The 15,638-nt window shown below is 37.7% G+C and overlaps 1 protein-coding gene across 1 annotated transcript in view; it reads left to right on the top strand.

The window, feature by feature from the left end:
• The window catches only part of RPS6KC1 (ribosomal protein S6 kinase C1), a 233,326-nt gene extending 219,027 nt beyond the window's left edge, over window positions 1-14,299 (top strand). Inside the window, exon 15 of the mRNA XM_082658336.1 lies at window positions 13,337-14,299. Within this exon, the coding sequence (XP_082514462.1) occupies window positions 13,337-13,447 (111 nt within the window). The 3' untranslated portion in view covers window positions 13,448-14,299. The remainder of the gene's footprint in view (window positions 1-13,336) is intronic.
• Window positions 14,300-15,638: the final 1,339 nt, after the last annotated feature.

Raw genomic sequence — 15,638 nt, 5'->3', positions numbered from 1 at the left:
TGGTTTAGTCATCTCAGTCCAAGTGAATTGTGCTAAAGTAAACATAGTTACATTTTAAATGCGGTTTTAAAAAAAGATATTTACAGATCCTCAGCATGGATGTTTGTACTTCCCAGTGTACTTTTAGTTCTTTATGACACAATTGCTTTGTCAGTTGAAAGATATTATATGAGGAAAAAGACCTTCAAAACAAATTTCTGTGCCTCCAGTGCTCAGCTTTATTGCCTATTCTTTAGGAGAAAGGAGGTTGGCAGTGACTGTCTTGGTTTTGCCACTGGCTGACACATTCTTTTAGCAATAGAATCTTTGTGTGATCTGTCAGAAGGCCTGGGAGAGTATTTAAAATGGCAGAATAAGCAAGACAGTCATGGGTAAACAATTATACTTTTGCCTGTAGATTTACACTTGCAAAATTATAGAAGAGTCCATGAACTAAGGTAAATTGACTTTAGTAAAAGTCAAAATATGAACTTTTATTGGAATTTCATAATGAGGTCATGTTTTGGAAAGAATGGGGGCAGGAAAGCCAATTTTAACAAGAAAGGAAGAACTTACGTGTTTATATGTTTCCTGAAATATTAAAAAACATGCTATAGTTATAGTTAATTCTTACTAATGTTTGATATTTTAGATTTATATTCAGATGTTTAATGCCTTCCACATTTCAATCAGTGGACATGACTTGTCTGATTTTGAAAATGGATTTGATACGTTTAGGATATGCTTATGCTGTTTGTTTTATAATAGCAGCTTTTCTCTTAAGACAGTTTAGCAACTTCTAATATAAAAATTCTTTGAGCAGTTCACTTTAATAAAAAGTAGTCATTTTGAATGCTAGATACAGTAATTTCAAGTGAAAAGACTGTGAGTACAGTCTTTTGAAGTATATGCTTCACTCCCCTTGTGGATTTGGTGATAGCAAAGTGAAGTAATAGATTCTTGGCATTTGCAGATCACGCACTCTTAAAGCAGTGTAATGTTGTGATTAACAACAGGGATTCTGGAGACTGAGTACCTGAATTCAGATCATCTCCTTTCTACCTACTACCTATATGATCTTAAACAAGTTATTTAATTTCTCTGAGTCTCTGTTTTCTCATCTATAAAACAGAGATATTTATAGTAACTATCCATAGAGTTGTTGTGAGTTCAGTGAATTAACCTGTGTTAAGCAATTAGAATAATGCCTGGCACACAGTAAGCGTCACATAAATGTTTTGTATTATTATGGTTGATAGGGCAGCATTGAAAGCTCACAACATGTAGTAATTTATAATTTGATGAAGCATATAGTTGAATTATAGTATAGGGCTGCCTAACATGAGAGTGCTGGTGATACAGGTTGAAAAGGTCTAAAAAGTAGTGGATTGGCACGTAATAGGAAATCAACTGATGCTTTTATATAAATGATTAATTATTAGTGAATAATAGAAATATAGAAATAAAGGAAAAAGGAGAAATAAAAGTTTAGGTTTGATTTGAGTAGTGGGATTTCCTATAGGTATAGAACCATTAATGTAATCATCCACATATTTCAGTTGCAGTTGACTAAATTCTGTGGAAAAAATTGTTTGCTATAGGAATATTCTCAAATTTGAATGGCTATAGCCATATGAGAAAGTTGGAAAATTCTCTTTAAAAAAAAGAAATTATAAAGTTGGACAGAATTGGCAAAAATAACCATCTTTGTGCTCTGGAAATTGATCAGAGGGATGCAACAATCTGGAAAGTACTTATGCTTGAAAATAGCTGAACTTTGGGAAAGAATTGTGGGACTCTGTGGCATTCTTGCCTGGGGCTACTTGCATTCTCTCTTCCCTGCTTGGCCAGGTGTGAAGGTTCTCCCAGGTTGAGGTAGGCCATGAAGACCAGCACTGAGGCTGTATGCATGTGCAGGGAAAGATCTCAGTGGAAAGTAAAAACAAGGACAGACTTGAAAGTGGCCTAAATTTTGAATGTGTTCTCCTGCCCACTGGCATAGGATGGAAGCTTTAGTAGCTAAGGTATTTGAATGCAACCCCTTTTCAGTCACTGGTTGACCACTAAGCTATGCAGACACAGTGGTGACCCTTAGGAAACCAAGCTTAAGAAAGGAAAACTTAAAACTTTTTTCTTAGAAAAGAAAAAAAAATGAGAAAAGATACCAACTTCTGCTTGTTACAGTGGGGTGGGGGAAGCAGATTTACAGATCTAGCTGAACAAGTTATCAAAGAATAAACCAACCAACAGCAATTGATAACAGCCTTCTTGAGAAAAAAATAAGACTCCAGAGTCACTAAAATATATTAACTAAAATGTCTCATTTTCAGCAAAATATTGTAAGATATCCACAGAAACAAGATAGTATGATCCATAGGCAGGGAAAAAAACAGTCAATAGAAATTACTCTGAGTGTCCCCAGAATTTGGGGTTTAATGAAGACTTCAAAGCAGTTATTATAAATATGTTCAAAGAATTAAAGGAAATCATGTATAAAGAATTAAAGGAAAATAAAACAATAATGAATCAACAAATAGAGATTCTCAATAAGGAGATAGAAATTATATTAAAAGGAAAAAAAGAACCAAATAGAAATTCTCAAGTTGAAAAGTACAATAATTGAAGTGAAGAAGTAAGTAGGGGAAAAAAAATTCACTGGAGCATCTCAACATGATAGTAAATTATCCAATCTGAAAAACAGATTTAAAAATTTGAAGAAAAATGAACAGGGATAAAGAGACCTGTAAAATGATATTAAGTATACCAATATACATATAATGGGAGTTCCAAAAAGAGGACATAGGGAAAGGGGCGGCAAAAAATGTTTAAGAAACAATGGCTGAAAATCCTAAATTTGATGAAGAACATTGAGATGCATCCAAGAAGCTTAGTGGACCTTATGTGGACGAATACAAAGAGATCCACGTAGAGATATTGTAGTCCAGTTGTTGAAAGACAAAAACAAAGAGGAAAAGGAGCCAAAGAAAAACAACTCATTGTATCCAAGGGAACATTGTGATGTCTGGCTTCTCATCAAAAACAATGGAAGAGAGGTAGGAGAAGATGGCGGAAGAGTAAGACGCGGAGATCACCTTCCTCCCCACAAATACATCAGAAGTACATCTACACATGGAACTGCTCCTATAGAACACCTACTGAACGCTGGCATAAGACCTCAGACCTCCCAAAAGGCAAGAAACTCCCCACGTACCTGGGTAGGGCAAAAGAAAAAAGAAAAAACAGAGACAAAAGAATAGGGATGGGACCTGCACCTCTGGGAGGGAGCCGTGAAGGAGGAAAGGTTTCCACACACTAGGAAGGCCCTTTGCTGGCGGAGACTGCGGGTGGCAGAGCGGGGAAGCTTCGGAGCCACGGAGGAGAGTGCATCAACAGGGGTGCGGAGAGCAGAGCGGCGAGATTCCCGCACAGAGAATCGGTGCCACCAGCACTCACCAGCCCGAGAGGCTTGTCTGCTCACCCGCCGGGGTGGGCGGAGCTGGGAGCTGAGGCTTGGGCTTCGGAGGTCAGAGCCCAGGGAGAGGACTAGGGTTGGCTGCGTGAACACAGCCTGAAGGGGGCTAGTGCACCACAGCTGGCCGGGATGGAGTCTGGGAAAAAGTCTGAAGCTGCCGGAGAGGCCGGAGAGTTTTTCTTCCCTCTTTGTTTCCTGGTGCGAGAGGAGAGGGGATTAAGAGCGCTGCTTAAAGGAGCTCCAGAGGCAGGCGCGAGCCGTGGCTATCAACGCGGACCCCAGAGACAGGCCTGGGATGCTAAGGCTGCTACTGCCGCCACCATGAAGCCTGTGTGCGCGCACAGGTCACTCTCCACACCTCCCCTCCCGGGAACCTGTGCAGCCCGCCACTGCCAGGGTCCCGTGATCCAGGGACAACTTCCCTGGGAAAATGCACGGCGTGCCTCAGCCTGGTGCAATGTCATGCTGGCCTCTGCTGCCGCAGGCTCGCCCCGCATCCATACCGTCCCTCCTTGGCCCGAGTGAGCCAGAGCCCCTGAATCAGCTGCTCCTTTAACCCTGTCCTGTCTGAGCAAAGAACAGACGCCCTCAGGCGACCTACACGCAGAGGCGGGGCCAAATCCAAATCCGAACCCCAGGAGCTGTGCAAACAAAGAAGAGAAAGGGAAATCTCTCCCAGCAGCCTCAGAAGCAGAGGATGAAAGGCCCACAATCAACTTGATGTACCCTGCATCTGTGGAATCCTGAATAGACAACAAATCATCCCAAATTGAGGAGGTGGACTTTGGGAGCAAGGTATATTATTTTTTCCCCTTTTCCTCTTTTTGTGAGTGTGTATGTGTATGCTTCTGTGTGAGATTTTGTGTGTATAGCTTTGCTTTCACCATTTGTCCTAGGATTCTGTCCGTCCGTTCTTTTTTCTTTAAAAAATTTTTTTCATAATAATTATTTTTATTTTAATAACTTTATTTTATCTTTATTTGATTTGATTTTATCCTCTTTCTTTCTTTCTTTCTTTCTTTCTTTCTTCTTTCCTTCCTTCCTTCCTTCCTTCCTTCCTTCCTTCCTTCCTTCCTTCCTTTCTTTCTTTCCTTTCTTTTCTTTCTTTTCTTTCTTCTTTCTTTTCTTCCAAGCTCTGTGGATGAAAGGCTCTTGGTGCTCCAGCCAGGAGTCAGTGCTGTGCCTCTGAGGTGGGACAGGAAACTTCAGGACACTGGTCCACAAGAGACCTCCCAGCTCCACGTAATATCAAACGGTGAAAATTTCCCAGAGATCTCCACCTCAACACCAAGACCTAGCTTCAGTCAACGACCAGCAAGCTATAGTGCTGGACACCCTATGCCAAACAACTACGAAGACAGGAACACAGCCCCATCCATTAGCAGACAGGCTGCATAAAATCATAATAAGGCCACAGACACCCCAAAACACATCACCAGACGTGGACCTGCCCATGAGAAAGACAAGATCCAGCCTTACCCACCAGAACACAGACACTAGTCCCCTCCACCAGGAAGCCTACACAACCCACTGAACCAACCTTAGCCACTGGGGATAGACACCAAAAACAACGGGAACTACGAACCTGCAGCTTGTGAAAAGGAGACCCCAAACACAGTAAGATAAGCAAAATGAAAAGAGAGAACACACAGCAGATGAAGGAGCAAGGTAAAAACCCACCGGACCTAACAAATGAAGAGGAAATAGGCAGTCTACCTGAAAAAGAATTCAGAATAATGATAGTAAAGATGACCCAAAATCTTGGAAATAGAATAGAGAAAATGCAAGACACATTTAACAAGGACATAGAAGAACTAAAGAGGAAACAAGCAATGATGAACAACACAATAAATGAAATTAAAAATACTCTAGAAGGGATCAGTAGCAGAATGACTGAGGCAGAAGAATGGATAAGTGACCTGGAAGATAAAATAGTGGAAATAACTACTGCAGAGCAGAATAAAGATAAAAGAATGAAAAGAACTGAGGACAGTCTCAGAGACCTCTGAGACAACATTAAACGCACCAACATTTGAATTATAGGGGTCCCAGAAGAAGAAGAGAAAAAGAAAGGGACTGAGAAAATAGTTGAAGAGATTATAGTTGAAAACTACCCTAATATGGGAAAGGAAATAGTTAATCAAGTCCAGGAAGCACAGAGAGTCCCATACAGGATAAATCCAAGGAGAAACATGCCAAGACACATATTAATCGAACTATCAAAAATTAAATACAAAGAAAGCATATTAAATGCAGGAAGGGAAAACAACAAATAACGCACAAGGGAATCCCCATAAGGTGAACAGCTGATCTTTCAGTAGAAACTCTGCAAGCCAGAAGGGACTGGCAGGACATGTTTAAAGTGATGAAGGAGAAAAACCTACAACGAAGATTACTCTTCCCAGCAAGGATCTCATTCAGATTTGATGGAGAAATTAAAACCTTTACAGACAAGCAAAAGCTGAGAGAGTTCAGCACCACCAAACCAGCTTTACAACAAATGCTAAAGGAACTTCTCTAGGCAAGAAACACAAGAGAAGGAAAAGACCTACAATAACAAACCCAAGATAATTAAGAAAATGGGAATAGGAACATACATATCGATAATTACCTTAAATGTAAATGGATTAAATGCTTCCACCAAAAGACACAGACTGGCTGAATAGATACAAAACAAGACCCGTGTATATGCTGTCTACAAGAGACCCACTTGAGACCTAGGGACACATACAAACTGAAAGTGAGGGGATAGAAAAAGTTATTCCATGCAAATGGAAATGAAGAGAAAGCTGGAGTAGCAGTTCTCATATCAGACAAACTAGACTTTAAAATAAAGACTATTACAAGAGACAAAGAAGGACACTACATAATGATCAAGGGATTGATCCAAGAAGAAGATATAACAGTTGTAAATATTTATGCACCCAACATAGGAGCACTTCAATACATAAGGCAAATACTAACAACCGTAACGGGGAAATCGACAGTAACACAATCATAGAAGGGGACTTTAACACCCCACCTTCACCAATGGACTCATCATCCAAAATGAAAATAAATAAGGGAACACAAGCTTTAAATGATACATTAAACAAGATGGACTTACTGATATTTATAGGACATTCCATCCAAAAACAACAGAATACACATTTTTCTCAAGTGCTCATGGAACATTCTCCAGGATAGATATCTTGGATCACAAGTCAAGCCTTGGTAAATTTAAGAAAATTGAAATCATATCATGTATCTTTTCTGACCACAATGCTATGAGGCTAGATATCAATTACAGGAAAAGATCTGTAAAAAATACAAACACATGGAGGCTAAACAATACACTACTTAATAACCAAGAGATCACTGAAGAAATCAAAGAGGAAATCAAAAAATACCTAGAAACAAATGACAATGAAAACACGATGACCCAGAACCTATGGGATGCAGCAAAAGCAGTTCTAAGAGGGAAGTTTATAGCAATACAATCCTACCTTAAGAAACAGGAAACATCTCGAATAAACAACCTAACCTTGCACCTAAAGCAGTTAGAGAAAGAAGAACAAAAAACCCCCAAAGTTAGCAGAAAGAAAGAAGTCATCAAGATCAGATCAGAAATAAATGAAAAAGAAATGAAGGAAATGATAGCAAAGATCAATAAAACTAAAAGCTGTTCTTTGAGAAGATAAACAAAATTGATAAACCATTAGCCAGACTCATCAAGAAAAAAAGGAAGAAGACTCAAATCAATAGAATTAGAAATGAAAAAGGAGAAGTAACAACTGACACTGCAGAAATAGAGATATAGAGATATACCTTGTTCTTGGATTGGAAGAATCAACATTGTGAAAATGACTCTACTACCCAAAGCAATCTACAGATTCAGTGCAATCCATTTCAAACTACCACTGCCATTTTTCACAGAACTAGAACAAAAAATTTCACAATTTGTATGGAAACACAAAAGACCCTGAATAGCCAAAGCAATCTTGAGAATGAAAAATGGAGCTGGAGGAATCAGGCTCCTGGCCTTCAGACTATACTACAAAGCTACAGTAATCAAGACAGTATGGTACTGGCACAAAAACAGAAATATAGATCAATGGAACAGGATAGAAAGCCCAGAGGTAATCCCATGCACATATGGTCACCTTATCTTTGATAGAGGAGGGAAGAATATACAGTGGAGAAAAGACAGCCTCTTCAATAAGTGGTGCTGGGAAAACTGGACAGCTACATGGAAAAGTATGAAATTAGAACACTCCCTAACACCATACACAAGAATAAACTCAAAATGGATTAAAGACCTAAATGTAAGGCCAGACACTGTCAAACTCTTAGAGGAAAACATAGGCGGAACACTCTATGACATAAATCACAGCAGGATCCTTTTTGACCCACCTCCTAGAGAAATGGAAATAAAAACAAAAATAAACAAATGAGACCTAATGAAACTTCAAAGCTTTTGCACAGCAAAGGAAACCATAAACAAGACCAAAAGACAACCCTCAGAATGGGAGAAAATATTTGCACATGAAGAAACCGACAAAGGATTAATCTCCAAAATTTACAAGCAGCTCAATAACAAAAAAACAAACAGCCCAATCCAAAAATGGGCAGAAGACCTAAACAGACATTTCTCCAAAGAAGATATACAGATTGCCAACAAACACATGAAAAAATGCTCAACATCATTAATCATTAGAGAAATGCAAATCAAAACTACAATGAGATATCATCTCACAACGGTCAGAATGGCCATCATCAAAAAATCTACAAACAATAAATCCTGGAGAGGGTGCGGAGGAAAGGGAACCCTCTTGCACTGTTGGTGGGAGTGTAAATTGATACAGCCACTGTGGAGAACAGTATGGAGGTTCCTTGAAAACTAAAAGTAGAATTACCATATGACCCAGCAATCCCACTACTGGGCATATATGCTGAGAAATCCATAATTCAAAAAGAGTCATGTACCAAAATGTTCACTGCAGCTCTATTTACAATAGACAGGACATAGAAGCAACCTAAGTGTCCATCAACAGATGAAGGGATAAAGAAGACGTGGCACATATATACAATGGAATATTACTCAGCCATAAAAAGAAATGAAATTGAGTTATTTGTAGTGAGGTGGATGGACCTAGAGTCTGTCATACAGAGTGAAGTAAGTCAGAAAGAGAAAGACAAATACCGTATGCTAACACATATATATGGAATCTAAGGAAAAAAAAAAAAGGTCATGAAGCTCCTAGGGGTAAGATAGGAATAAAGACACAGACCTATTAGAGAATGGACTTGAGGATATGGGGAGGGGGAAGGGTAAGCTGTGACAAAGTGAGAGAGTGGCATGGACATATATATACTACCAAATGTAAAATAGATAGCTAGTGGGAAGCAGCCACATAGCACAGGGAGAACAGCTCGGTGGTTTGTGACCACGTAGATGGGTGGGATAGGGAGGGTGGGAGGGAGGGAAACGTAAAAGGGAAGAGATATGGGAACATTTGTATATGTATAACTGATTTACTTTGTTATAAAGCAGAAACTAACACACCATTGTAAAGCAATTATACTCCAATAAAGATGTTAAAAAAAAAAAAAAAGGAAGACAGAAGACAGTGGAATGACATATTTAAAGTGTTGAAAGGAAGTAACTGTCAGCCAAGGTTTCTATATCCAGCAAAATTATCTTTCAAAAATGAAAATGAAATTAAGAAATTTCCAAGTAAAGACAGAGAATTCATTTTTAGCAGAGTTGTCTTACAAGAAATAATACAAGAAGTCCTTCAGCTGCAAGTTACCAGATAGTGACTCAGATTCATAGGAGGAAATGAAAAGTTCTGGAATGATAAATATGAGTTAATAGAAAAGACTAAATATGTTTTTTCTCATTTCTCTGCTCAACTTCTTTCAAAAGACATAAGGTTGTACGAAGCAATACTTGTAACACTGTGCTGGTAGGTTTATAACCTATATGGATGTAACATATAGTATTTAATGACAGTAAAAGACAAAGGAGGACAGAAGGAATGGAACTATAGTGGAGCAAAATTTCTGCATTTCACTGGAATTAATCTGAAGTAGATTGTGATAAATTAAGAAGCATATTATAATCTTGACAGCAACCACTAAAAAAAAATAGTAAAGGAAAATTAATAGAGGAACTGAAATAGTACAGTAAGAAGTATTTGACACAGAAGAAGGCAGTAAAGGGGAATGAGAAAAGACAGTAGAGGTAGAAAACAAGTAGCAAATTAGCAAACGTAAACCTACTGTGTCAATAATTACATTCAGTGTGAATGTCTAAACATGCCAAACAAAAGGCAAAGATTGTTAACTGGATAAGAAAGAGATCCAACTATCTGTGTGCAAGAGACACACTTAAATTAAAAACACAAATAGGTTAAAAGAAAAAGGGTGGGAAAAGATAAATCATGCAAACAGTGACCATAAGAGAGGTGAAGTGGTTTTATTAAATATCAGACAAAATAGATGTGGAGACAAGAGAATTACCAGGGACTAAGATGTTGTTTAATGATGAGAGGATCAATACATAGAAAGATATAATAATTATAAATGTATATGCTCTAATAACAGCTTCAAAACATATGAAGCAAGTCTGATTGAATTGAAATAATAGATAATACAATAATAATAAATGGAGGCTTCAATACCCCATTCTTGATAATTAATAGAAAATCAGCAAGGATATAGAGAAGACTTGAACAACATTATCAAACAACTCTGACATATGTAGAAAAATGATTGCAGAATACAGTCTTATCACATGCACATGGAACATTCCCCATGATAGATCATTTGCTATGCCATAAAACAACTTTCAGTATTTAAAAGGATTGAAATTATACAGCATACTCTGACCATAACAACTTTTTATTAGAAATCATCAACAGAAAGAGATCTGGTGAATCCGTACCAGATATATGGAAATTAAACAACATACTTCTAAATAACCTGAGTCAAAGAAGAAATGCCAAGAGAAACCAGAAATTGTTTTTAATGGAATGAAAACAAACACATGGTATGTCAAAATTTATAGGATGCAGCTACATCAGTTCTTGGGGAAAATTTATGGCTTTAGACATCTGTATAGGAAAAGAATGGTCTCAAATAAAAATCTCACCTTGTAACTGAGGAAGTTAGAAAAAGAAACTGTAAAAAGCAAAATAAATCCAAAGCAAGCAGAAGAAAGAAAGCAAGCAGAAATCAATGAAAGAGAAAATCTTCATTGGATAGAAGAGAAAAATAAGAGAAAAATTAAATCACAAGTTGGTTCTTTGAAAAGATCAGCAAAATTGGGAAAACTTTAGTGACTTCAAAATGAATATGAGGGCTTCCCTGGTGGCGCAGTGGTTGCGAGTCCGCCTGCCGATGCAGGGGACACGGGTTCGTGCCCCGGTCCTGGAAGATTCCACATGCCGCGGAGCGGCTGGGCCCGTGAGCCATGGCCGCTGAGCCTGTGCGTCCAGAGCCTGTGCTCTGCAATGGGAGAGGCCACAACAGTGTGAGGCTCGTGTACCGCAAAAAAAAAAAAAAAAAGAATATGAAAAGGCAAGGGACCTAGAGTATCCAAAACAATTTTGAAAGAGAACAAAGAAGGAGTACTTACACTCCCAATTTCCAGTCAGTATAAAGCTACAGTAACTACTTAATTACTGTGGTATTAGAGCAAAGATAAGCAATATAGATCAATGGAATGGAATTGAGAGTTCAGAAATAAACTCCTACATTTATGGTCAATGGATTTTCCATAAAGGTGCCAAGATAATTCGATGATGAAAAAATAATCTTTTCAACAAATGGTGCTGGGGAGGGAGGAGATATGGGAGCATATGTGTATGTATGGCTGATTCACTTTGTTATAAAAGAGAAACTAGCACACCATTGTAAAGCAATTTTACTCCAATAAGGATGTTAAAAAAAAAATGGTGCTGGGAAAATCAAATATTCACATGCTAAAACCAAAATAAACTAAGACCCTTAATTCATATCATATGCAAAAATTAACTCAAAATAGCTCATAAACCTATATGTGGGAGCTAAAACTGTAAAATCGTAGGAAAAATATTGGAGAAAATCTTCATGACCTTGGGTTAGGAAAAGAATTATTAGGTATGACACCAAAACATGATCCATAAAAGAAAAAAAATGATAAAGTGGGCTTCATTAAAATTAAAAACTTTTGCACTTCAAAAGATACCAGTAAAAGAATGAAAAGACAAGCCACAGACTGGGACAAAATATATGCACATCATGCAGCTGATAAAAGATTTGTTTTCAGAATGTGTAAAGAACCTTTTAACTCAGTAAGCAAACAGCTCAGTATAAAAATGGGCAAAGGTTCACCAAGGAGGCTTTATAAATGGCTAAGAAGTACATGAAAAGATGCTCACCATCACTGGTCATTAGGGAATATAAATTAAAACCATAATAAGATACCACTAATACCCACTAGAAAGGCTGTAATAAAAAAGACAGTATCAATTATCGACGAGGGTGTAGAGAAACTGGAATTCTCATACGTTGCTGGCAGGAACGTAAAATGGTACAGATACTTTAGAAAAGTTTGGTAGTTTCTTAAAAAGCTAAACATAAACTTAACACAAGACCCACCAGTCCCACTCCTAGGAATGTCCTTAAGAGAAATACTTAACACAAGACCCACCAGTCCCACTCCTAGGAATGTCCTTAAGAGAAATGAAAATATGTGTCTGCAGGAAGTCATATATACTATTAATTATAGCCGCAACCTGGAAAGTCCATATGTCCATTAACTGGTGAATATATTAACAAGATGTGTTATATCCAAATAGTGGAATGCTGTTCAGAAGTAAAAAGGAACAGACTGTTGATACGTGCTACAACACGGATGAATCTCAAAAACATTATGCTAAGTGAAAGAAGGCAGCTGCAAAAGACAACATATTTTTATGATTTCATTTATTCAGAAAGGGCAAGTTTATAGAGATAGAAAACAAATCAGTGGTTGCCTAGGGCTGGAGATGGAAATGTGGATTAACTGCAAACAGGATGAGGAGACTTTTTAGGATGATCAAAATGTTCTAAAACTGGATTGTGGTGAAAGTTGCACAACTCTTTAAATTTACTAAGAATCATTAAGTTGTATACTTACAGCAGATAAATTTTATGCTATATAAATTATCCTTCAGTAAAGCTGTTAAAACAAAAATTTGGGGATACATGAATGTCTTAACACATTCTTTCAGTATGCCCAGGGTCCTCTATAATTGTATATGACTACTTTTATTTTCCCACACTTAACAATCCTATTGTGTGTAACATTTATTAACTTATTTTATACCTGATTCCTATTAGTGAAGAAGTAGAAACACATTTCACTCATTGTATCAAATTGTCCCATGTGAGTCAGCTATTTCAAAGAAAGCAATTCTGGAATATGAATTGGCTTATTCAGACCTTAGGTAAAGTTTAGACCTGGTGCATATATAATTCACTAGGGGTTGAAAGACTTATTGCGCCTCCCAAACTTTCTCATCATGAAAGGAGTAACTGGATCTCTCAGAATTTGGTGCAATATCTAATTAATGTCATAATTGTACTTTTGGAGTAGGAAATTGATAGGTGTAACTATCCTATTGTACTATATGAGGATGAGAAACAAAGTGAGTTACTCAAGGTCATATTTCAAATCAGTTGAAAAGTCCCCACCACCACACAGCTAGAGTGATATCACAGACATAATTCCCTTTCAAGGAAATATAGCCAGTTGGCTGTCAGTCAAGTCCATTTGTTACTGGGGTTGAATTTAGAAGTTCTTTCCTTTCATATATTTTTCTTTTCCTTTGATTCTTTAGTTGGATTCCCACTATTCACTAAATCCTTCTTTTTTAGCTCTTACAGTTCAACCCTGTGGAGCGTCTTGGTGCTGGAGTTGCTGGTGTTGAAGATATCAAATCTCATCCATTTTTTACCCCTGTGGATTGGGCAGAACTAATGAGATGAACATAATGCAGGGTTCTCTGCACACGTTCTGATCTTCTCTATGACAAGCGTCTCCAGCACAGAGGTAGCTCTGCCTTACACTCAGTTATGGGGCACCAAGCATTGGGATGAAGATCTTTAGAGGAAATGGAGAAAGAAAAAGCCTGAGAGAGAACAATTCCTTTACAGTTACTGTCTGGACAAGATATTGGCTACATTTGCAAGGGGCTGTTATGTACAAACCTTTAACTGAGGTGTGATCTTTATTTTATCTGCACTTAGTGTTGCAGGTAAGTTGTAAACCCAACTAAAAGAGGAATGCCCTTCAAGACCTTCCTCTGATATGAAGCTCCAAGTGTAGAATGAAGTGTTACTTGAAAGGAGGACCTTTACATGGCAGCTGACAGTGCTTTCTGCTAACCAGGATTGGTTTAATATGATCAAATTAATATTTGCTGAATAATATACTAAAAGTGCTTCATGAATAATGTCATCTGTGGAGCTTAAAAAGTGAGAAAAAAAGAAAATACACGTCATGTCTGATAGGAAAACTGAACCACAATGCTATATAATTAATGTATGTCGAATATGGTCCCATAGTCATTCTTTCTGAAGTCCACGTGAGAAGAAAACACTTCATGTTGTCAACTGTGTACTTTGTTGGTTGATACTGCTAACAGAAGGGTTCATATGAACACACTCTCTTTCGCTCTCTCTCTCTTCATCTTTATTTTTTCACTTTCTGCACCCTTTGTCTATTCTCTCATGTTCTGTTCTTCCTACCCCTATTAATACATATGCAACAAAAAAGGGAAGGGAGTATTTATTTCCTCAAATTGTATCAACTTAATAAGAACTAAAGAATCATGTGAAATAAACGTAGTAAAAATTTAAATCTCTCTTTCATTTAATTGTTTAAGTTTTTTCTTTTTTTCCAAAGGCCTCTCTTCCTTTCATTTTGGAATGTTAACAATTTCTGCTTCTTATTATGCTTGACTTCATTTTAGTTTTATGCCTTAGTATCCTAAGAACCAAAGGATCTCCTCTAAATGGGATTGAATGGCAATCCTATTTTATAACGTATTGACAGGATTTCCAGATTTGACCTCCAAATCTACTTGACATTGTGTAGAAAGAACATGAGTATTTATACATCTCCAAACATTTGTATTCGATTTCCTTCTGTCGCTAAGATAGCTCCTGTAGTCATGCATTGTTTACAACAATTTACAGAATTTTAAGTTAATGTTTGTTCTTTAAATTTTATCCAAAGAAGAAAGAATAAGTCACCATTTTCAAGTTAGGAACCACAACATAATGAAAGTTTTCTGTATGTTTTAATTCTTTGTATTTTTGAGATCTGTGTGAGAGCCTATCCCTACTCCAAGAGCATCTGTACAGCTTCCAGCTGCCATTGGCCAGGTCTGCCCATCAAATTAAATGGAAGCAGAAAATGCTTTAGTGACACAAAGGAAATGTGCAAGCATTTTTGCTTTTTCTATTATCCTACTCCCCCATTTTCCTTTTTGGTCCCCTTATAACCTGAAACCCAGCTGAAGTGCTGCAACAACACTGGGATGGGGAGCAGGTCAGCAGGATCATAGCTCAGTCAAGATGACATCACTCCCTGGAACTGGATTTCAACTCACCAGCCCCCTGGCCTCATAACAGGAACTCATGCAGGTGAGACACAAGAATGACTTCCTGTGTAGGACTAGTAGGAAATCTGTAAGTAGTTAGAACTGGCCATTACAGAGCTTCCTTCCAGAACTGCCCTATGACATGAAAGTAGGACTTCACAGCTAAGGTGAAGCTCCCAGCCCTACCACATGATTTGGGTCCCTTGGATTCAAAGGACAGTGTTAACAGATGGTTGCTGTGTTAGTGTGTTGACAGAATTCCACTGCTTCAGTTTCTCTCTCTCTCTCTCTCTCTCTCTCTCTCTCTCTCTCTCTCTCTCTCTCTCTGTGTTTGGAATTGTGCTTAATGTAAATACGTCATTCATAATCATGGTAGACATGAATTATATTAGTAATAAACACACAGGATAAATAGCTTTGGGGTGATGGACCCAAGTCTGTTTTTACTTTTTTTTTTTTTTTTAAAAAAAAGCTTTTCCTTTTTTACAATTAATTAATTTTTGGCTGCACTGGGCAGTTTTCATTGCTGCACGTGGGCTTTCTCTAGTTGAGAGCACAGGCTCAGTAGTTGT

Source organism: Grampus griseus (genome assembly GCF_964374135.1).
Source record: "Grampus griseus genome assembly, chromosome: 1".
NCBI classification, from domain to species: Eukaryota; Metazoa; Chordata; class Mammalia; order Artiodactyla; family Delphinidae; genus Grampus; species Grampus griseus.
This window is presented reverse-complemented; position numbering and strand designations above follow the sequence as displayed.